Source organism: Humulus lupulus, chromosome 1 (genome assembly GCF_963169125.1).
Source record: "Humulus lupulus chromosome 1, drHumLupu1.1, whole genome shotgun sequence".
In the NCBI taxonomy this organism is placed as follows: domain Eukaryota; kingdom Viridiplantae; phylum Streptophyta; class Magnoliopsida; order Rosales; family Cannabaceae; genus Humulus; species Humulus lupulus.
The window spans coordinates 284,521,350-284,545,816 of NC_084793.1; the positions used below are offsets into that span (position 1 = coordinate 284,521,350).

Genomic DNA, 24,467 nt, shown 5'->3' on the forward strand with positions numbered 1-24,467 from the left:
GATAAGTAAAATATTTTTCTATGTATCAAACATAATTATTGTTTAATTATGTGTAATTAATTAATTATTTGATTTAACAAAAATATAATTAATTTTGAATTAATTTATTTTTTGGGATTTTTGGTATTTAAATGATAATAAAAATTGGGAAATATCACATGCCATCACTGGCATGTGGTACACGTGTAGCACAGTGCACAGTCACTATGCACGCATAAGAGACTGTGATCAGTTTCTTGGTTCCACAATTTTAGTTATTTAAATATTAAATAAATAATGAGATATTTTAATATGATTAAAATATTATTATTTAAACAAAGATCTGATAACTGATTAGTTATTTTAAATTGTTTAAAATAACAAATATTTTAATATATTGGATATATTAAATACATGATATCAATTTTACCAAACGTAACTTTTCAAGGATAAAAAAATATCTAGAAATCTCTCTTAGAGAAAGAGAACAGTGATACAAACAAAAGTCACTGTTCTTCACAAAACCTAGGTCCAAACTTTATCAGTTCTCATGTGTTGAGAACATTTGATAAATAGTTTTTTGCCTATTGTTTGTATAGCGAGCCCACACTCGTTCTTTGTGTGCTGAGAACATTTTGGAAGATCTTGGTGTGAGATCTCAATGATTTAGCCATACAAAAAAATAGCAGCAAGGAAGGACCTGAGGTAATTTTTCTATTCATGTCTTTGATTCAATATATATATGCATGTGAAGAAGTAGATCTATAAATCTTATGGGATTAAACTAACAATTTAATTGTTGTTCCGCTGCGTATAATCTCTTATTTGATCAATAAAAACCAACAACAACGACCCTGGACCACCAGCAACCATCTGACATGTTACTGTTACCCAAGTCGTGGTGTTGAGTCCGTACATGCGACAAGAGGCATGTCCCACGACGCCACCTGATTTTGGAAAACGTGCAGTTATCCCTTGACACTGTCAAGTACGTGTTACCCCAAAAGTTTGTGGGTTATAACCTCGTAAATGGGCCTTGTGTGATACGCATAGCCCACCAACTCATTAACTACGAGAATGCATGTAATAAATCCTCATTAAGGGAATTAATTGTCCGCATCCATTTATAATAAATGGACGAGGACTAGGGGTGTACACGGTTTGGTTTTGTGCGGTTTAGAAGAATTTTTAAATCAAACCGCTCATGCGGTTTTTTCAAATTGAAAAACCAAACCAAACCATTAAAATTAAAAAACCAAAACATAAATAAACGGTTTGGTGCAGTTTGGTTTTAACCATATAACCAAATTATTAAAATTAATTTTTTTTTATTATAAAATAATTAACTAAATAATTGTATTTAAATAATAATAATTTTAGCTTTACTTTTAAGACCATAAAAGTCTACAAGGAGCTTATTGTCTTTGTTGTTGTAAGTTTAAGTATTTTGAATCATTTTATAGAAGTGAGAAAGAGAAATGATTACTTTCTAAACAATGTGAGATTTTACATTTTTTTTTAGTTTTAGAAATTTGTGCATGTATTAAATACTACTAAAAACGTATCATAAACAATTAAATTATTTGGCTTGGATGGTTTGGTAGACTTTATATTAACTTAAGCGTAGGGGTTCAAACCTTTGGACCATCATTTCTAAAAATGATTTTTTAGAAAAAATCATGGTCCGGTCCGATTTAATTGGTTTTAAAAAATTAGAAACCGTAACCAAACCATTAAAGTTGAGCGGTTTGGTTAAACCGAACCATCAAAAAACGGTTTCATTGGTTACGGTTTTTGACAGTTTGATGCGGTGAGGTTTGGTTCCAAACCACGGTTTGCGGTTCATATGAACACCGCTACATATATAAGTAGGGCTAGGGCACACATTGTAAAGGATCCCCGAGTTTTTGTTTTCAGAGCATTGCTAAAAGTTGCATGTGAAGCTTGAAACCCTCAAATCCTAATACAATTGACTTGTGGACTAGTGTTAATTAATAACTTGAGCCACGTAAAATCTGTGCTCTTCTTAAAATTTCTTTAAGATTATTTTAGTTAGTTGATAGCAAAAAAGACAGTCAACAGTCTCTAACATTCATGTTCAGCCTTCATTTTAACAGACAAATATTAATTTGGGGAAAATGTGTACCAATTGTGTAACATTAGAGACTTTTGTCAGCAAAAAAAAATAAGGGACTTAAATGCTATACTTGTAAAATAACATTAACTTCAGCCGCTAATTATCTTAATATTTTTGTCAAAAAGTTGCATAGGAGGTAATTTTTTTTATAAAATAATTAATAATGTTATAGTGGTATTTGTGGTGATGTTTATAATCATGTTTTTTTTTGGAACTACAAATGAAGGTTATTTCTTAAAATGAAAATTATGTTTGGCCATCTTTATTTTTCATTTTTTAAGTTTTGTGTACGGGGCATAGAAATGTGTATGGCTAGAGGAAAATGTGTCCTTTTTTTTCTTCAATTGATGTGAAAGTGTATCTCATTTTTTCCTCAAAAAAGAAGTGTATCTCATTTCAAATCCATAGATATTTTGTTCCCACACGAATTTATAATTGTGTCAGTTTTATGAAATCCTATCTTCTATGTGTAAATATGAAAATTTTCATCCAACCATAAGATGTCTTACTTTCTAAGACGAGTGCTAGGTTTATTTGATAGCTGAGCTTAAGAAATTTTAATACTTATACCAGTTTTAATTTTAACAGCTTGTCTAATTTAGTAAGTGATGAATAGTAGCTCAAACTCTTAATGTTATTTTTCAAATTGTAATAGAAGTCAAATTGACTATTTATTAACCATACGTCTTCTTTGAAGATTGCTTTGAAAAAATTGCTAAATGTATCAACACATGCATATACTCAAAATGCATAGTTTTGAAGAAAAAAAATGCATTAGATAAAAAGATATAGAATCTTTTTTTGTTGTTGTTGATAAAACCAAAATTGAATCAAAACAAGTTCTTATTGCCTTTCTATATGAAAAAGTTAAAGAAATAGAGATAGACGAAATGATGAAGAATACAAGGAGGTTCCATGGTTGGAGATTTATGATAGAACAAGATAATAGATATGATGCTATTCCAAAGCTAAAGTTACTTTTGATCCCTCTCCCTACCACCCACTAAAGATAGAAAATATATAAATGTATAAGGTCTTATCATATATAAGTCATTTGAGGCATATTTGCCTATTTATAACTCTAAAGAGAAAAAACACTAGTAAAAACCCTACAAAGCACCTCTCAACATCAACAAATTCTTAGTCATTATTATTATATATAACTTGCACATGTTACTTTAGTTTTTTTTTTAATAAAACTTGGTTGAAATTAGTTGTTATTTATTCATTTAAAGGAACAAATTGATTAATTATTGAAAGGAAAAAGGCCTTTGCCTAAATTCAGATAATCTACTTCTAACTCAAGGCTTGATAAACTAAGCCAAATTTAACAAAAGTATTGAATCGACCTATGAAAAAAAAAAAACATAAATATAATATTCTATGAGAAAACTATAAATCCCCAAAACTCTTCTAAATACATTTGTTCTTCATTTTTCCACTAAACAAACTTAGTTTTAGCAATTTATCACATCTTCAATGGCCTTGACAAAAAATTATAATGCACTAAAATCTACTAGACATATAATTTAGTCATGGATATTTATTATTATTATTATTTTGGTTAGAATTTAAGCCCACTGCCACTGGTGCCAATTCATGTTCCTTCCTTTATATATATTCTTAAAAACAAAATTTTTAAAGTCAAAATACTTAAAATGGTCATTTTCTCTCAAAAGAAGGAATATGTTGTTCTTCATGGCATAAAATACAAACAACTTATCAATCCATATGATGTAGATACGTTAATTGTATTGTGGTCCATGTCCATCCATATCATGGAGAATCCAAGAACCCAAAAAATTGATACACATTAATAAACAATAACTTGAGCTTTAAAAAAACACACATTTATAAATATATATATATAAATTTATATGATATGACAATTTTTTCCTGTACTACAATAATCTTTTTCTAGTATCAGAAAAAGAATACAATAATTGTACTCTTTACTTCTTGAGAAAAGTAATTGTATTTCTAATTAAGTTTAGAATAATATTACTGCAGTTCTCTGCTATGACTATTACTGCTTTAGTTTCCCAAAGATTTTCATGATTTAATATATGCACCACTTTTACAACAGCAATCATATTTATGAAGTGTAAAACTAAATCTAAAAATGCAGAGTTGGGAATTTAGCAAACTATGATTACAAACATGCAGCCTGATTTATAATTATAAAGTAAGATCAATCTATGGCATAAAGACTAAAAATAAAAAAATAAAAAATTGAGAGGATTGGTTTGAAATGAATGACCAAGTAGTCTTTTATTTATTTTTCATTTCATAAAGTAAATCATTCATAATAAAAAAAATAAGAGTCAATGTTCTAATGAAACTGAACCAAAACAGCTAGTAGAGAACATCATCTTACAAATCATACCCCAATAAAATAGTAGCAAGCCAATAGTATCTATGGTAAATGCAATGCAATAGGCACTGGTAGCAAGGTTAAAATACTAAAAAATTTACATCCATAGAGTTAGAGTGAGTCATTACCATGTTACCTCTTTTTTCCCAACAGTTGTTCTCATCTGTCCCAGTCAATGAATCTAAGAAGTTTTACCAAGTCATGAATAACATTATTTATTTTTTAGTGAGCAGGGAACACTGGTCTGCAGCAGAGCAGAATACTAGATAAAAGATGGAACTGTTTTGTTATGAAGAGAGTTGGCAGCATGGTACTACTGACTCTGAAAAATGAATTGTACTACTGCTACTTCTATATACATATATGCCAGCCAGACTGGATATGAAACCCCTAAGAAGGCATGTGGAGGGGTTTCAGCCTTCTGACACCATTTTTTGCCATGAATCTGATGCCCTTCTCAATAAACCCCACACCACCCCAAAACAAGGGTCTCTACTCTCATTCATTATGATAGTTTATTTGGGTCCTACTACTATTACTACTACCCTTCCCTGAGTGAGGTGATGCAAATATCATCATGCATCAGCAATCTTAATTGCTAGTGAATAGCATTAGCTTTTTCCGAGATATGCTCTCTTAAATAGCTACTTGAACCGAGTAGTGTGTATTAACAATGCCACATTACATATCCTCCACTTGATATAATATTTCATATATATAAAAAAAACTTAATGTGTTGTACTCTGGTTTGACTCAATGATAACCACTACTGCAATGAGTAGTAGGTTGTTGCTTGAGATATTTAGTAGTAGTATGATGAGGAGGAAACATAAGTGTGAAAATCCACTTGGTGATGGAGTAAATGTTAGTCCTCAACCTTATTCATTGTTTTGTTTGTCAATATTAGACCCAGGTTTCATGAACCCCTTCCAAAGTGCAACCTCAAACAGTAAAAAGTGGGAAAGAAGCTAAAACCCACTCATAAAAGGGGAAATCCCAACATTCCCAGCAAATAAAATCATGTTCAACTTTATATACTTTTCATTCAATGGCCCAATATTTAACACAGATACATCAAATCAAACTAAAACAATTCCTCATTCCTCATGGCTTTCAGCCTTTTGAAAGACATAGGAAGCATCCCAAGCCCCCCACATCAAAAGGTAGGGGTTTGCTAGTGAGATGTACACATTAATAAAATGTTTTTTTCTTCTTAAATGAAGATGAAACAAATAAATCAAAAAAGAAAGAAAGAAGAAGAAAAAAAGTGGCTGGTAAGCAATAGTAGCATTATGAAAGAAAGTACTATGCTGGCACTCAATATAGACAAGCAGTCTTCAATGGCCTTTCTGGTTCACTCTTGGCCTTCACTCCCTTCCTTGATGGCTCTTTTGAACTTCAGTCAGCTTCTTACTTCTTACTGTAGGCTAAAGTTATCTTCTTTTATTTACATACTTTCCCTTTTCTCTATCTTCTTTTCTCACTCACTGGCTGAAAAAACTTTTGGTTTTGGTATTGGAAATTGTAACCTCAATCATCAAATTGCAAATCATACCATGTCACATGGTTTTTAAACCCTGATTAAACCTATAACTCCATCTAATACAAAAAATCAATTTCAAAGGGTGAAAAGGAAAAAGGAAAGAAAAACCTGTAGTCTAAAAAAGGGAACTCAAATATATCACCAGGGCAGAAGAAGGAGAAGAACAACAACAAATTTTCCTATGTCCTGTGAACTTTCTTTTCTGGACTACTGTGATCAGACTCATTGAAAGTAAGCCTTCTTTTAGTGCCAACCCCAGAGTTGAATGAAGCATTCTCATTAAGGTAATGAGAACTTGAATGGATTGATAAAACATTGGGTGAAATTGATAACTCTGGTGTCCTTACTGCTCCTTTCTCTATTTCTTGCACAAGACTATAAGTTGAATACAAAAGTTCCTGTTCCGACAGAGAGTGGAAAAAGAAAACATATATCAGTATGACACATTTTTATGCCAACCCCTTCTCTTAATTTATTGAAAACATCATGATTATAAACTCACCTTGTCATCTGATCGCCAGAATGAGATCACATTCATCTTAAGCTCCATTATCTTTCTTGTTAATTGGCAATCAAAAGCAGCTAATACTGCGGCGGCAGCAATAATAGACGACCGAGTATCAATCAAACTAGCCTCTAAATCAGATAAAACAGATTGATTAGCAAAGAATCTTACCCAAAAAAGAGAGAGGGAGATATTGATTATAAGTGGCAAATATAACAAAAATTAGTAGTCTGGGATTGTAATCTAATGTCATAGTTTACCTTTTGCCATGGCCACAATCAGATGAACAGCACTAGAGACTAGTTCTTTTGGTCTAGAATCACCACAGAATTTATTAATGAAGTAATTTAGATAAGTAAAAGGAGTTATTGATCCCAATTTCCATTCTAAGGTGCTTAAAACCAACAGCTCCATTCTCTGAATGGCATTACTTTCAAAGTCATAATCTGAAGTTGGGAATTCTGAGAGTATTGGGACATTGCATTCCTCCATCTTAGCCGCCAATGATAAACAAGCTACTGATAATAATCGAATAGCCCACATCTTCCCATTCTGATTTTATAAAAAAAAAATACAAAGCCATTACATTCAAATATTTACCAAAAATGAATAAAAGATTGAGACCCCATTACTCTAAGAATGGGAAAATAGCTATAATTAACTTACATCAATGTATCTCTTGGAAATAAACCGATCAAAATAAGTGACTGAGAGATAAGCAGTTCTGTAGTGGAACCCAAAAACTGCTCGAGTCTGATTCACAAATATGCAAACTTTCAATCTCAAAACACTAAAAAAATTAAAAGAAATAATAATAATAACAAAAGGGTCAATAGTAAAGTAGAGAAACAAACATTGAAAATCCATTCAACAGCATCCAAGCGAGCAGATTTCAACCAGCTTTGACATATAGTGGAACAATCATCAGAAGTTGAGAGGCCTTTGGATCCAAAATAGGTAGTTTCTCTCTTGAACAAGTTTTCAATATACTCATCCTCATCTTCAGCAACAAAACAATAGGGCTTAATATCTATACAAGTATTGAAACTTTCCTCATAGCCCATTTCGTTTAAACATGACTCGTCTTCTTGGCACAAGAGGCTAGAAAAACACAATGAAGTTTCAGCAGCAGAGTCTCCCATTCTTGATCCTCAATCTCTCTTTTCATCTATAATGAGAGAAAAAAAAGCCAAAATCTCTTCAAAACACCATCTGGGTATTGCTTTGATTCTATCCTCTGACTCCTTAAGGCTAAGATTTAGCACAATTGGGGAACAAGAAAGAGAAAGAGAGAAAGAGGGAGTATAATCTGGGGAGTGAGAGGAGAGGTGGAGGAAAGTAGCGGTTTTGGTGCCGCCAAAATAAGCGGATGAGATATAGAGTGAGTGGGGAAGTTAATATTAACAGTTACATTACATAGTGTAGTATATACACATTACTGTACATACACAATACTATAACATAGATACTTGATACACTCCATGGCCATGATCTGTTTTTGCAAATGTTTTTGCAGAAATCTAGTTTTATAATTATTTATAATATAAATATATATATATAGTTATACGTGGGCTTTGGGGTACTGATTAGGTACATGCTGTTGTACAATTCTTTTGGGTGTGTCTTTAAAACTTTGGACAGCTGTAGGATTGTAAGTTTTGTCCCATATGATTAAGAGGGGACTCATTTTTGGTCATGAGGTTCATCATAATCATCTACACTTACATTGCTCAACCTTTTTCCTTTCTCAATTTTAATTTTAATTTTTTTTGGAAGGGTTGTTGGTGGGGTTTATGAGAAACAAAATCCTCTCCATTTGAACCAATATTGTTCATGTAAAAAAAATTAACCAAAATTTCAACCTGTTAATGATCATGGTTTAATACTCTGATTAGCACATTGAAAGGCAAATAATGTAAATCATTGATTGTGATTGAAAAATAAATAAAATTGACAGTTATGTATACTTTTTAAAACATTTATTGTATGCATTTGTTTTGTTGCTCAATTGTTGTGTCCAACTGTCCCTCTATTTGTGATTCTATACTATTGGCTTGCTCTGTTTTGATACTAATTTCACTAATATTAGATTTACAGGTCGATTTGTATGAATGTATTTTTAGCATCCACATTAAAAAAAGGCAAAGGCTTTTTTAATGGGTTTTGCTTGAATTGACCAGAGACATTTTTGTGTATTAACAAATTTCAATCCTTAATAAAAAAAATTTGTCTTCATTTCGTATGTCTTACCAATAAAAAATGGCCATGTATAATTATAACAAGTTGTTTTTAATTATGAGAGGCTTGACTCTTGAAGTACTTTTTCTATGCAAAGTAGTGTTTATTGTATAGTATTCCAACATGTGTGTATATGTACAATTTAGGTTGGACTATACTATGGATGGTGGTCCAAACGTGATAACATAGTTATAGTGTCCTTCATTTAATTTTTTATTTTATAAACAAACTTTTTGTTCTTTTTTAGTTAAGGATACTTTTAATTTTCTGATTCTCTGGGCACCTTGGATTTTGAGAATAAATACAACTTTATTTTCCATTGAGACTCCACCCTCTTGTGTTTCTGACTTGTTAGACATTTGGGTTAGCTTAAACACTATTTTTATCATTGAATTTATTATGTAGGTTCCAATAAGCATGAAGAATAAAGTGATTTCTTTTTTTTTTTAATGGGGCAGAACCCCTGCCCCATATATATTTCTTTAAAAGGGAAAACTAGGGTAAAATAATTGTTGATAATAATTTCAAAAAAATAAAGTTTAAACAATTGACACAAGATCCGAAAATTGGCCTGTCAATATAAGTGGTTAAATGACATATAATACAACTGTAACGAGTTTAGATAAGAATATTGCTCAGTCTTATATAATATATAAATAATAGATAGTGAATGATGCTATACCTCCTTGCTGATTATTTACAGTTTGTGTGTTGATTTTTTTTGTTATTTTGTCTTGACTATCAAATCTTTTAGTGGTTAATAAATGACCTCAGAATTTAATCAGAGATCATTTAGATCTAACCCTCTTAAATAGTGGAACTTATTGACTTGGTTAAGTACATACTTAATTAACTCTAACTAATAAATAATGTACTTTTAAAATGTTGACCTATTATGGCCTAATTAGTTTAAGTTGACCATGACTAATTCCTCTTCATACTTCCAATATGAAAAGTATTTTACACAAAAGCTATTTTTTTCCTTATCGTTTGGAAATTTGTACCATGTAATGGATGTCTCCATCTTTTACATGATTTGGTAATTTGGAGCAAAAGACATTAAAAAATCAAACTAAAGGGAATGTGTAATTCCAAACAATATAAATTAATTTTTACTTGCCTCATGCTCACTTAACAAATATAATTTTTTATTTTTTATTTTTTTTAGAAAAAGGTCCTACCACTAGTCTTGTAAATGTTTTTATTTTTTAGGATGAGAAAGGTTTTGGGCCATAACAATTTTTCATCTTCTTCTTTTATGAAAGTTTTTTGGGCCATAATTAGAAAGCCGAAGTATGAGGAAGCAAAAATAATATCAATAAGATTTTTTTTTTTAAAAATGATTAATTGATTAAGATAGAAGAGTATGATAATGCACGTGAATATAATTGCAGAAGAGGAGCGTCTTTCACGTGTGAAAGGCTGGACCACTCCAGAGGGAAGAAGAAACAAAGGAAAGGAAGAGAAAGAAAGACGCTCCTCTTCTCTTCTATCCAAAGTTGCCACCCACTCATCTCATTCATAATAATATACTATAAATAATTATTTATAAATATAAATTATATCATCGCATTATAAAAAAAATATATAATTATATTTAATTTGGAGTTAGCTAAGTTTGGCAGATGGCAAAACTTGGGTCTTGGTGCTGTGACTTAAGAACCTTTGACTCTGAAATATATGCTAAACCCAAGATGGTCAACAGCTAGGTTTGACCGTTTTCTATGATGTGGTTTTCCATTGCTTACAGATTCAGACTAGGTGGGGAAAATCATGGTTCTAATACCCTGTTTTTTGTTTTTGTTCTTTCTTTCTTTTTATATTTAATTTAATATTTATATATATTTGTTGTCTCCCCTAAGAATTATGCTCAATTGAATGAATGTGAATTATTATGAGGGTACATATTTTTCACTGAGTAACGCTAACAAATGGAGCAAGAGAATAATAGAGAATTATGAGAGTGTTTTTTCATTTGTTGTGTTGGAGAAACAAGAAGAGAAAATAAAAAAGTTGGTTTACACTCTTAACTCTACTATTTGATTTGAGTAGACAAGACAATTATCTTTTTAATCATATACTTTTGTTGCTGTCATTCATTATATTTCTTACCATATTTATTTTATATTATAGTTCAAAGATGCACTTTTGTTGGTAAAACTATTAACTTCCGAATTAATGTCTTTAGCAAAATAGTTTGGTTTGTGGTTGTGGTGAGTGATATAATAGTAAGTAGACAACTGTGAAAAGGAAATGAATAAGAGTGTAGTGTGGAGGAGAGGCTGGATGGGGCCATTGGTGAATGTTAGGTAATCTCTATTGATGCCTGTCTAGGTTCCCTATATGTCTCACGCATTGAATTTTTTTTAATACTTTTATGGGCAAAATTATCAAACAAATACCCCCACTTTACTTACATGGTTTGTTCAACTCTTCTATTCTACCTCTCTCTCTCTCTCTCTCTCTCTCAAACAAACATGCATATACTTATATAAATATTTACAAGTAGAACAAATTCGAATCATATCCCATTTCTCATAATGATGTTTTGACCCATTCAAATAGAGTGGGCTGAAATTGTTTTCTTTATGAAACCTAGGATATCATAGTTATATTACATTTACCTCTTGCTTATTTATTATTTACTTCAATTGGGCTTGCTTAAAAGTTTGCCAGCATTCATTTTATAGACTTTTTGGTTCTTTGTTTTTAATTCCCTCAGCCATTTTTGTAATTTGCTTGATTAATTGCTTAGTTTGAAGGGAACAAAGTTGCGCTATTATAGTAGAAGCAATATGTAGCTAGAATTTTTTTTTCTCGCCAAAAGTATGTATTGAACAACTGAGTGAAACGGAGATTGATGGTAAATACTAGATTTTTAGAAGGCTTAATTTATTATTTTTCTTTGTAGAGCCTATTTTAATCTTTCTCATATTATGACTTAATATAAATCACTTTTTTTTCTTTCTATTATTGTATTACCATAATTTTGCAATTTCTCTTTTGATCTCTTTGTCTTCTATGCAATTTGTTGGATATTTATCATGGTATCAAAAATTGGTAATGAAGGTTTATTCGTATTGCATCAAATTAGTTTCTTTTATTTTTTAAATAGTTTCTTGATATTTTGTTTGAATTACAAATTTAGAGTTTCGTTATATTTAGCAACTAAGCAATATAACCGCACCTCCCATGGTGTTTATATAATAATTAATATTATATTTATTTTTATAAAAAATAAGATTTTGGTTTATTTTGTAAATTGTACAAACTAAAATTTATACATTTTAAGCTAAAAATTTAAAGTAAGAACATGAATAAAGAAACTATATCATTTTCTATAAGTGAATATTTTGACATATTTCTTGTAGAGTATTGTTTAAGTCACCAAAATCTAATGATTGCATAAATTAATTCTATGTACTATGTTCCCTCCAAAAAAAAACATAAGAGTAGAATATGAGTGAAAAATTAAATAAATAATAAAAAAATAGTGTCATTCAGACATAAAAATTGTACAACATGTATATAGAAATCCTACTATTAAAATATTTTACCCAACTTTGTTGTTGTCTCCTCGTACTATCCTCCTGATTGTTAAAATTGGAACTATCCTTCATCATTAATTTTATGAATAAAATAAACAAAATAATTAATAATTAATAAAACTACAAATATCAGTAGAATTGGAATTAGTTGATAGCTTTTCTTATTAATTTTTCTTGCAAAATCAGCAAAAATAAATCACAAAACAAATCACGGTAATGATAGTTATAGTAGTATTTAATTAATTACGATATATAATAATTGAAATTAATTTAATTCATTTTTAAAAAAGAAAATAACACTTATAATATCAATAATATAAAATAATTATCTAGGGCTTTGATTTGGCCATGTGGCTAAATGGTCTAATTAATTTATACGGCAAAACAGAGGAAAAAAAATACAACAATAAATTAATTAACATGTAGGGGGGTTATATAAGAATAAGATCGTCCTTTCAAACATGTATAAAGTAATTATCATGTAGGAGTTAACTTTGAAGTAAAAATATAATTTTGATAACGACTTATAGAGATTATAGAGATGAACATAAATATATATATATATATATAAAACAAAGTATATATATAGTTTAATTAAAGGCTTCAAATATAAAATATATATTAACATATATTTTTTTATACACGAAATATTCTTATATATAACAAAATCTTCTTATATTTAATAATAGATTGTAAACATAATTTAAACTTAAATCAAATTAAATAAATAATTAATTAAATTATGATATTTTTGAGATATTTTACAATAACAATTATTTAAAATTAATAAAACCATATGTTTTATAATTTAAATAAAATATAATTAAACTTAAATTTTACGTATTAGAATAATATCATATTAAATATATAACATAATATAATCTACTATATTTAGCATATTATATTAACAACTACATAAACTTCAACAAAAATAAATAAATAAATAAATTAATTAAAATATGATATTTTAAAGATATTTTATGATAATTTAAATAATTAAATCATATTTATTTAAAAATAATAAAGTCATACATATCATTATTTTTATTTTATAAATTTGTGCGATAATTTTTTTTTATCAAGTGATTATAGCTCTTTTTCTTCATTAAATTCACTAAAGTACATGCCGAGTTACATTAGAAACTAAAAATAGTTAATGCATGTAAACTACTTTACACTATGACTTTTTCTACTCTTATTTTATTATAATATTAATTTATTTTTAAATATTATTGTAATTTATATATATGTCATGTAGTCATGTAAATATATATATGGGTTTACTGGTGATTGAGTTTTTTCCCCATTGATGAGTTGTCAATTAATAGCCATTGGTTTAAGATCCAATAGTCCACATTTAAAGATGTTAATTAATGCTATCTTTGACTTTTTGAAACTTGGTAATGGGCTATCTACTCACATGACGGTCACATTTTAATTTAATTAAAAAAATCATTATTTAAGATTAATTCCAAGATTCCATATCTCTATTCTTTCTCCATTCCTTGTTCATTCCATATTCTTTCCAGATTTATTCCTTATGCATTAATGACTCTTATCTTCCCAACTACAATTAGTTGACTAATTAATTATGCATATTTCGAAATTTATATATATTATATATTTTTATACAAAATTTACTCATCTTAAAAAACTTGTTTATTGAAGAAGCTCTAATTTTTGAAAGTGTTTTCAAGTAAGATTTCTAAGTCATTTTCAAAAATCACTAGTAGATTTTCTATTTTTTTCAAAAAAATTCCAACATTTTTTTTTGTTATGTAAGATTTGAAATTTACATAAATGAGTAAATCTTATTTCTCTTGAAAAACTTGTTTAGTGAAAACCCACAAGAATTATTTTTTTGAAAGTGTTTGATGAAAAAACTCTAGATTTTCATAGTGCTCATTGTAAGATTTTCAATCGTTTTTGTACTTTCTTTATTTTTACAAACAAATTATCATCTATTTCTTCAATTTTATATTTTGAAATTCACTACTAGAGTTTTTTTTTAAAAAAAAATTCAACTTAGTTTTATTTGTCATGTAGGATTTGAAATTAAAAAAAATGACTAAATCTTATTTCTCTTGAAAACTTGTTTAGTAAAATCTCACGAGAACAATTTAAAAAAAAAATGTTTGATGAAAAACCTCTAGATTTTTCATAGTGTTTCTTGCATGATTTTCAATCATTTTTGTGCTTTCTTTATTTTACAAACAATTTATCATCTATTTCTCCAATTTCATATTTCAAAATTCACTACTAGATCTTTTTTTTTTTTAAAAAAAAATTCAAACTTAGTTTTATTTGTCATGTAGAATTTGAAATTAAAAAAAATGATTAAATCTTATTTCTCTTGAAAAACTTGTTTAGTAAAATCTCACAAGAACAATTATTTAAAAAAATATTTGATGAAAAAGCTCTAGATTTTTTATAGTGTTTCTTGCAAGATTTTCAATCATTTTTGTGATTTCTTTATTTTTACAAACAAATTATCATTTTTTTCTCCCATTGTAAAATTAGAAATTATTCAAATTTCTTAGATGTCAACTATTAGGGTTATAAATTTATATTGAAGGTTATAGGGTTTTAAAAATTTCCAATTAAATTTTTTTTTCAAACATTATTATTACAAATTATTTTGTAGTTCATTTTTCTTCAATAAACTAAAAATGTGAGGAGTTTTTAAGTTTTGAAATTTCATCATGTAAATTTTTCATACATATTATTATTTTTCAAAAATATTTCTTATAGAGTGATAATCTTCATCAATTTTTTTTGTATAGAAATTCGTGATGGAATCAGAAATGGAATGGAGGACAGTAATTGAACATGAGTTGAAAGAGTTGAGAGATGAACTACACTCTATTAAACTGGATTTACAAGCCAATGATAAAATTTCATGTAGATATGAGAATAAAAAAAAATTGACATGTGAATCCATTTGCGAAAAAAGCCTCACCATCACTATTTTAAAAAAAAACATGTTATTAGCCAAGATGATGTTGTGTTCTTTGAACATTTTAAACTCGGTAATACTTTAAGACCGAAAGATAGGGAAGTGTTAGAATATATTTTCTCAAACTCTGATCAATTGTAAGTTTTTCTATCTTAATGTATATATTTTTTGTCATTTTTTCAATATATTTGAATGTATATTATTGTATCTATCATATGGAAATTATAGTTGAAAGTGAGTTTAGTTTTCTATGACGGTCTGACTTCCGTTATCTTGGACCTAAAATGGAGTTGGAGACTGAGGTAATTCATTTGTATATATTAATAATTTTAGCATGACTGTTATAATTTTTATTTTTGGTAAATGCAGATTGTTACTATGGTTTCTTCATTCTTGACCGAGGATGAGAGGTTGAAGAAGGGTAAAGAGTGTAAGAATTGGTATCTTCCTGCTTGAAATATGGTGAGTTTTTTGTTGTTGTTCTTTTTTGTCAAAACATATTTCATGTTTGTGAAGTTAATTTTTTTTAATTATGACAATAGAAATACCTACTACCCGAATCCTACTCCAATTTACCACTACATCAAATTTGGAGGAAAATGCATTACTACGAAAGATTTATGGGCTTCCTCGAACATTGCAATGAAGTATAATTCTAATGGTTTATGTTGAATATATTTTTAAGCATCTATTTATTATGTAATTTCTAACGACAATTATACTTGTAGATTTATATTCCTATGTTGCTTGTAAGACACTTCATTCTTGCACGGGTGATACTGAAAGAAAAAAAAGTAGAAGTTTGGGACTCACTTGCTGATGAAAAGAATCCTATATTACAGTCATCTAAGATTGTTGATATTGTAAGTTTTTATTGGTTTAATATATTATTTTTTTTATAAATTTTAAATTTATAAATTCTGATGTTAGAGTGCAAATGCAGCTACGCAATCTATATTTGTTCTTTGAGAATCAGATCAAAAGGAAACTAGGTAGTTTCAACTTTGCTAGTTTTGGTATAGTTCATGGTAGAAATGTCCCTAGACAACAAAATTTGTACGATTGTGGAGTCTTTGTCATATTATTTATGATTAATAGTTGCAAGCTCGAATCGCGGTCTTTTGTGGTAAGTATATTTCATACTATTTTTTTTTTTAATTTTGTTCTTATCATACTATACTTGAGTAAAAAAATTTCACTATTGTAGTTCGACTCTAATGAAGAAAGGTGTCACATAGCTTCATGGATTGCACGCTCAAATTTCAACAAGAATAGAGCAAAATTATTGAAAGATGTTCGAGAGTTCATTTCAAGCAGAGGAATATAGTACTAGGGACAATGATCTTTGCCCTCTTTTTGTTATTCTCAATCAAGTTGTGTAAAAGAAAGAAATTTGTATTATTATTTATCAATTTTGAGAAATTAGAAGATGATCAATATTTGGGAGAATTTGAATAGTTTATTTATGAATAAGATTAAAACATACTTTAAATTTTATCATTTTCACAATTAGCGTTATTGTTTATTGGAAGTTTCAAATGGTAGTTGTAGACATTAATATCATATTTATTAAATAAAAATAATTTTGTATATGTTGATTTCGAATTTAATGATTAATATATCAACCAATTAGAATTTTGAGCATGATGTTAGGGAATTGGAATGGATTTATGGAGACATGCATTTAATGAAATTAGTTGGCATGATCTTAATTGTACACATTTTTTTTATGAGAAATGATTAATAACTCAACCAATCATAAATAGAGCATGATATTAGAGTATTTGAATGAATTTATGAATACATGCATTTAATGCAATTAGGTGCTTTTTCTAAATTAATTGCTCACATTTTTTAAGAAATTTTTTAATAAAATATATATATATTTTTTACACAAGCTAACTCAACCAAACTTTTTTATCTATAAAAAAATTAAATATATTTCGAACTTGTGTTTTAAATTTAAATTAAAAATTAATGCATAGTAACTAAACTAGTTAATAATAACTTCACTATTTAGAATTTAATGGTATAATTATGCATAATCAACCTAATCAATAACAAAATTATTGTGTTATTTGAGGGAATTGAAATATGTTCATTTTATGTTTTGAGAAGTGTAACTAATTAGAAATTTGAGCATGATTTTAGGGATATGAATAGCCCATTAATTGCTATATTTTCCATAATTATTACCCATCTTATTTATTAATTTAACCAGGTATTGGTTCAAAATGGAATTTAGTTTTTATTTTAAATTTTTTTTTTGATATTTTAAATGTCATAATTTTGAAATTATGTGGTTTTTAACACTATTTATAAATCATTTTATCTTATATACACTGTTATCATTTGTAGGCAAACGTAAACTTTGTTTTTAGGTAGAGTTTGAAATCATATACTTTTAAGAATGTGTCTATTTACTCAATATTATGATGACTTAGGAGAGAAAGAAGTTAAAGAGATTGCGTTGCTTGCTACACATTTGATTGATCGTCTTGGAGTGAGTTTTGGATCCGACAATCGCGAAGCATTATTTGAGAAAATGAAGAAACTATTCGAAGAGGAACAAACAAAAGTTGATGAGCACTTGAAAAATATGGATGTGCTCTTGAGAATGATGGAAAAGTTGAAGAGAGCGTAAGGAAATTGTTTGTTTGTCTATCTACTATTGTACTTTGTAGATTTTTATTTTTATGTTTGATTGAACTAATGAAATTTTATTTTTTATTATATAATGGTTTAATTTACAACTTTCATATGATCCTTGTAAACATAAAATATAAATAGCTTTCATTAATTCTTAGTACAAAAAAAGCTTGATGCATATATATAGAGATAATCATGCATCACAAATTGCACCAATAAGATTATTAATAGCATCTTCCAAATCCAAAAGCTTGATGCGAGTTTCAAATTTTAATCCTCTATCGAGACAATCATGCATATTTTTAGTTCTTCTACGCAAGTCTTTTGCTTTCATGAGAATGTTGTAGAAACCCTTCGAGTTTGGAAAGGTTTTGGTAGAAGAAGGGATGTTATCTACCTGGCTATCATCGTTTCATTCAAGCTCCTTATAATATTTATTCGAATCTGTACATATTGTTGGTGAACTGTTGAAATTTTTAATTAACTGGACAACATCTATTTCCCCGTCAGTGTTGCTTGATTCAACATCAAAAAAGCCTTCTGAAAACTCCATATCGAGTAATGCTTGAGGCCATTTTCCGAGTACATGAAAATGTTGTTCTTCCTTAACTTTATCAATTGTATTGCTACTTTCGCCTTCAACAACAATGTCTTTGTCTGGTTCACGTGAGATAATGTCTTCATATTCAACCTCATTCTGTGCATCTTTGAATTCATAGTTGGATTCACTTTTTGTTTCATGATTGCCACTATCTTCATCAACCCTTCTAGGCACCATAGAAATCTCCATCTTGGAAATTATACCAATTTTTGTGTTATATTTAAAACTTGATGAGAAAAATAAAAAACATTTATGATAGGTGGTTAGGAATATGAATAACTGTCTTTTAAAAAGTTATACATAATTATTAAAAAGACACTTGTTCAACTTCCAATCATTGTATTTTTCGAAATGAGAAGAATGGGAAGTGAATATGTATATTTTTAATAATTATGTATAATTTTTATTAATTAATTTTAAAAAATACAATGGTAAATTGAATAATTTCTTTTGTTTAATGGGAAATTGAACAAGTGTCTTTCCAAAAACTATGTACACTTTTTATTAAATAATTTTGAAAAAATACATTGGTAAATTGGAAGTTGAATATGTGTCTTTTTATTAATTATGTATAGTTTTTATTAAATAATTTTGAAAAAATACAATGGTAAATTGAATTGTTTATATAATGGGAGATTGAACAGAAGTCTTTTCAATAATTATGTATAGATTTTTAAATGAATTTCAAAATAATAAAAAATTAAATTTGAACAAGTTTGTTTGTTCAATGGGGAGTTGAACAAGTGTCTTTTTAATAATTATGTGTAACTTTTTTTTTAAAAATGAATTAAATAAAAATAAAAATATAAAATAATATTAAATTAATATGACAAAAATTAATGTAAATTTGTTTAAAATTTATTATGAAATTCAAAATTAATATTTTTTAATTGAAAACTTGTCTTTTGAATAATTCATAGAGTGTAATAAATGTATACAAATATTGAATTAATTTTGATTCTATGTCTAGGTTCTTTGAAAATAATAAATGTTGTTTAATTATATTTTGAAAATATATAATTATTAACTTTTTTTAATTGGTGTTGTGAAGATGAATAGGTGTCTTGATAAATTAAACCTGTGATGTAACAAATGTGTAGAAATTTGTGAGAATAAATTCATTTTTTGAAAACACAATTTTTTTTTAATTTATATTAAAAAATTTGAAAAAAATCTCAATAGGTGTTACTCATATTAATTTGATAAGATGCCATCATTATTAACTACACTATTGAATGATAAGTTTTAAAATGATTTATAAATAATCTATTACATGTATTAGTATTACATGAAAAATAAGGTTGAGAAAGAGAAGGAAAAATGAAAGACATGAAAAAAAAAGGATAAAGGGAAGGAGAAAATGGAAGACCTCAAGAAAAATGGGAAAATGAAGCAAAAGAATGAGGGGTACACTACAGATGATGTATCTCACACGTCGGAGGAACCATTGTTCCAAAAAAAAAAAAGATGTCCAACATTCGAACGCCTGGATCTGAGCCTCCTCCTGGTTGATAAAACCCTGGGCCCTCCTTATGAATTCTTCTAAAGTAGCTGCCTTGCTACGCTGCATGTCATCCCAGAGGGGGGACCCGACCCGGATTGCAATGCCACCAGGCGCTGCTCATCGTCCACCTTGGTTTTGGAGGCCTCCTCGGTAAAACGTTGTATGTAGGCCCTCAGTGTCTCCGCGGGGAGCTGTTTAAGGTTGGCGAGGGCACTGATTTGCATGTCCATCCTCATGGCGGCCACGAACTGTTTGCGAAACGCCGACTGTAGCCCTGACCAGGATTGGATGGATCCAGGCTTAAGTCTTTTCCACCATTCCTCGGCGGAACCGCCTAGGGTGATCGAAAAATAGAGGCACTTGCCATCATCACTAATGTGGGCCACGGTCATAAGCCGGTTGTACCGGGACAGATGATCCCTAGGGTCGGTGTTCCCGGTATAGGAAGTGAGGCTCGACATCTTGAACTCCTTGGGGAGCACAGCGTCCAGGATGTGCCTCGCACATGGCTCTTTGTCCTCTTCATCGGAGTCGGTATCCGTTCCTTCCTGCTTTTGGACCAAACGGTCCGTGACCTTTTTCAATGCGGCCAGCTGCTCCATGAGCTGCCTAGCCATGCCATCCTCCAGGGGGATTTTTTCGTTCCTCCTGTCATTGATGTTGTTCCTAAGGTCGCCACCTCAGGGGAGGATCTTTTCCTTACGGGCCCGCTCTTTCCAAGCGTTTAGTCCGTCGCGCAGGTCTACCCGGGATGTGTCGTCCCCGGAACTAAGGGCGTGATTCTCCCCGCTACGTGGGCGTTCCCGGTGATTTTTGTTCACCGAGGCGCTGGGGTGGTGCAAAGACCTTTCTCGACCAGCTTGCCCTGGGGCATACCGGGGCCTAGCATCCCGCGGTCGCATCCCTTGCGGATTGGTCGGGTGGCCTTGTCCTAGGACGGGGCGCACCTTCCCTTTCCTAGGGAGCGGCTGGGGACGGGTCCCGGTTTTCGGGACGGGGTTATGTTTCTCTCGGGTCTCTCCCCCGGCTTTCTTTTTCTCCCGATCCGGGTTTCCTGGGACTGGCTCAGGAAATTGCTCCGGGGGAGGGGCCTTCCTCACATCTTCGGGGGCTCCAGTTCTGCCCTGCGGAGCGGGCTGTTGCGCTCCCGGAGGCGGGCCAGCGGGGAGATTGGTCGCCGAACCCTGCGCGACTATGAATGCCTGCAGGGCTTGGAGGGACTCCTACATCCGCCGAGATGCCTCTGCCTGCTCAGCGATCCTGGCCTCCTGGTCTAGGACTTGCTGCCTTAGTCTAGTCACCTCCTGATCCTCCTGGTTGGGGTCCACTCTGGGGACCTCGGGATCCGCAGCTTCGTCGTGGTATTCCCCCTCATTCCCCTCCTCTTCTTCGTAATAGTCCTCCTCGTACTCTGTTCCATCTTCGTAGTCTTGTGACTCGTCAGGGTGGGACATCTGATGAGGAGCATCCTCAGGTGGACTTTGAGGAAGAGGTTGGGAGGGCAGTGACTCTCCATTGCCCTGCTCTGGGTTAGTAGGGTCAAAAGTGGTGTGTCTTGTATTCACCAATGTTGTAAAGGTTTAATGTTAGCACTAGCTTTCTCAGGCTCTCAATGAAAGCACCCAAATGTTTACCGAGATTTTCGGAAACTATATTAATAAAATTAAGTGAGATTAATGATAAGGAATTTAGAAGATATAAACAAGATTTTTACGTGGTTGGGGCGTTAATGAGTCTTAGTCCACGAGAAAGTTGTATTAGAGCTTGGAAAGTCTATAACAATGGAGTTTTTCTCTTTGTTTTAGCAGAGTAACTGCATACAAGCCAAAAAGAGACCCCTTCCCTAGTGCTCTGTCACATGTATTTAAAGGCTCACAGGAGCGCTAGGCTTGGGCCGGGCTGACCCGGGCCCAACGAAGGTATAAATACCACTGGCTTCTCTATCGGAAGCCCAATGCAAAGGATAAAAACATAAAAGACAAACAGTAACTGGAGCCCATTGGACTAGCCCAAAGCCCATTCGTCACCCGACAAATTGGGGCTTTTGGTCTGGGCATTTCGAGTAACGAGGTAGATTCAGGGGACAAGATCGGTCAGAGTAGTGGCGGCGCAGGTCTGAACCAGCGGTGTACAATCCCGAGGTGGCCTTTTCCGGCGTACAACTCCCACGCTCCATGGGGCGGAGTCAGAGTCACGGATGCTTTATCTTGCCAACCCTAAGGACTTGACCTGGGTTTGTTTACCTCTGTCCCCCTTCGTTTACCGAAAGCCCAGATCATCTACATAGAGCCCGGATTGTTTACCAGGCTCCGAGACCGTTTGCATACATCTCGACCGTAACCCCAAACAACTATACGTCTCCCAGATGATTGTCCCAGATCATTCTTCCTGGACACCGTCCGGGTCTGGGCCCACACTTGGGCCGTCGATGTCGATCACTCCCTGCCAAACGGGCCTGGGCTGGGCCCAACCCCATTTGCCCAGTTAGTGGGCCTGGACCACCGTCCTAGGACCAAGGCAGAAAATGGGGATAACAGTTGGGATCAGCCCAAACATTATAAGCCATGCACTCAACATGGACAAAAGCTTCCCTCCAAAGCAACAAAAAAGAAGGCTCCTGGACAATGATACGAAGAAAGCCCTAAAAGAAGAGGTTGAAAGACTGAAGATAAATCGGTTTATCCGAGATGCTTTCCACCCTGATTGGAGAGCCAATCGTGTGTTGGTTCTAAAGCCCAATGACAAGTGGCGAACTTGCATTGATTATTCAAACCTTAATAAGGCATGTCCAAAGGATTGCTTTCCCTTGCCTTGAATAGGTCAACTTGTAGATGCCGCTGCAAGTCACGACATCATGTCGTTCATGGATGCATACTCTGGATATAACTGGGCTGGGCCCAACCCCATTTGCCCAGTTAGTGGACCTGGACCACCGTCCCAGGCCCAAGGCAGGAAATGGGGATAACAGTTGGGATCAGCCCAAACATTATAAGCCATGCACTCAACATAGACAAAAGCTTCCCTCCAAAGAAACAAAAAAGAAGGCTCCTGGACAATGATAGGAAGAAAGCCCTAAAAGAAGAGGTTGAAAGACTGAAGACAAATCGGTTTATCCGAGATGCTTTCTACCCTGATTGGAGAGCCAATCGTGTGTTGGTTCTAAAGCCCAATGACAAGTGGCAAACTTGCATTGATTATTCAAACCTCAATAAGGCATGTCCAAAGGATTGCTTTCCCTTGCCTTGAATAGGTCAGCTTGTAGATGCCGCTGCAAGTCACGACATCATGTCGTTCATGGATGCATACTCTGGATATAACCAAATAGCCATGCATGCACCTGACCAAGAACATACAAGTTTAATGACCGAGAAAAGTTTGTATTGCTACAATGTAATGCCTTTCGGGCTCAAGAACGCAGAAGCCACATACCAAAGATTGGTGAATAGGATGTTTGCCGAACAAATAGAGAATAACATGGAGGTTTATGTGGATGATATGCTAGTCAAATCCAAACATAACTATAACCATGTGGACGACCTTGTTGAATGCTTTGCTTTGCTCCAGAAGTACAGTATGAGAATTAACTCGCAGAAATGCTCATTCGGAGTATCCTCGGGAAAGTTTATCGGATTCATAGTGAATGCTCGAGGCATAGAGGCAAATCCTGATAAGATTAAGGCGTTAATCAATATGCCCTCACCTCAAAAACATAAAGATGTCTAAAGCCTAACTGGATGAATGGCAGCCCTCAGTAGGTTCATCTTGAAATCTACAGGTCAGTGCCTCCCATTCTTTAACCTTTTGAGAGGGGGCAAGAAATTTGAATGGTCGGATGAGTGTGAACTCGTGTTTCAAAATCTTAAGAAGCACCTCGCCAAGCCACCAGTCTTATCCAAGCCAATTACAGGGGAAATATTGTACTTATACCTCGCCACAACTGAGCATGCCATCTGCGCAGTACTTGTTTGGGAGGATAAGAAAGTGCAAAAACTTGTGTACTATGTCAGCAAAAGGTTACTAGGGGCAGAGTCGAGATATCCGTTAATGGAAAAGCTGGCTTTGTGCCTAATACATGCATCTCAAAAGCTTTGAACCTATTTCCAAGCGCATCCTATACATGTATTAACTAATCAACTGTTAAAGCAAGTATTATCTAAGCCTGAGGCCTCTGAGAGGCTGTTACAATGGGTTGTTGAACTCGGACAGTTCGAGATCACCTATCATCCAAGAACGACGTCAAAGGGTAGGCCTTAGCAGATTTTATTATTGAATGTACGGGAATCACCAACGAGGAAGTCATAACCCCAGCCCGCGAGTTGTGGAGACTTTACGTCGATGGATCTTCTAATGAGAACGGGTCGGGGGCAGGAATCATTTTGATCACTCCGACGAGAAATCGTTTTCATTCAGCATTACGATTTGGCTTTGAAGCT

The 24,467-nt window shown here is 32.0% G+C and overlaps 1 protein-coding gene across 1 annotated transcript; it reads right to left on the reverse strand.

Annotated features, from left to right (window-relative positions):
• Window positions 1-5,539: 5,539 nt before the first annotated feature.
• Window positions 5,540-8,044, reverse strand: LOC133807898 (cyclin-D5-1). The gene is made up of 5 exons (XM_062245837.1): window positions 7,393-8,044; window positions 7,205-7,291; window positions 6,799-7,090; window positions 6,536-6,669; window positions 5,540-6,431 (listed from the first exon to the last, which is right to left on the reverse strand). The coding sequence occupies exons 1-5, from the start codon at window positions 7,678-7,680 to the stop codon at window positions 6,213-6,215; spliced, it is 1,020 nt and encodes a 339-aa protein (XP_062101821.1). The 5' UTR covers window positions 7,681-8,044; the 3' UTR covers window positions 5,540-6,212.
• Between the last annotated feature and the right edge of the window lie 16,423 nt (window positions 8,045-24,467).

Bases quoted from the DNA above. Each gene is read 5' to 3' on its own strand.
- LOC133807898 (XM_062245837.1), bottom strand. From the start codon at position 7,680: ATGGGAGACTCTGCTGCTGAAACTTCATTGTGTTTTTCTAGCCTCTTG. The intron at 7,091-7,204 runs GTAAGTTAATTA...TTATAAAATCAG, and splicing joins TTTCCAAGAGATACATTGAT to AATGGGAAGATGTGGGCTAT. The intron at 6,432-6,535 runs GTGAGTTTATAA...CTGTCGGAACAG, and splicing joins TCTGGCGATCAGATGACAAG to GAACTTTTGTATTCAACTTA.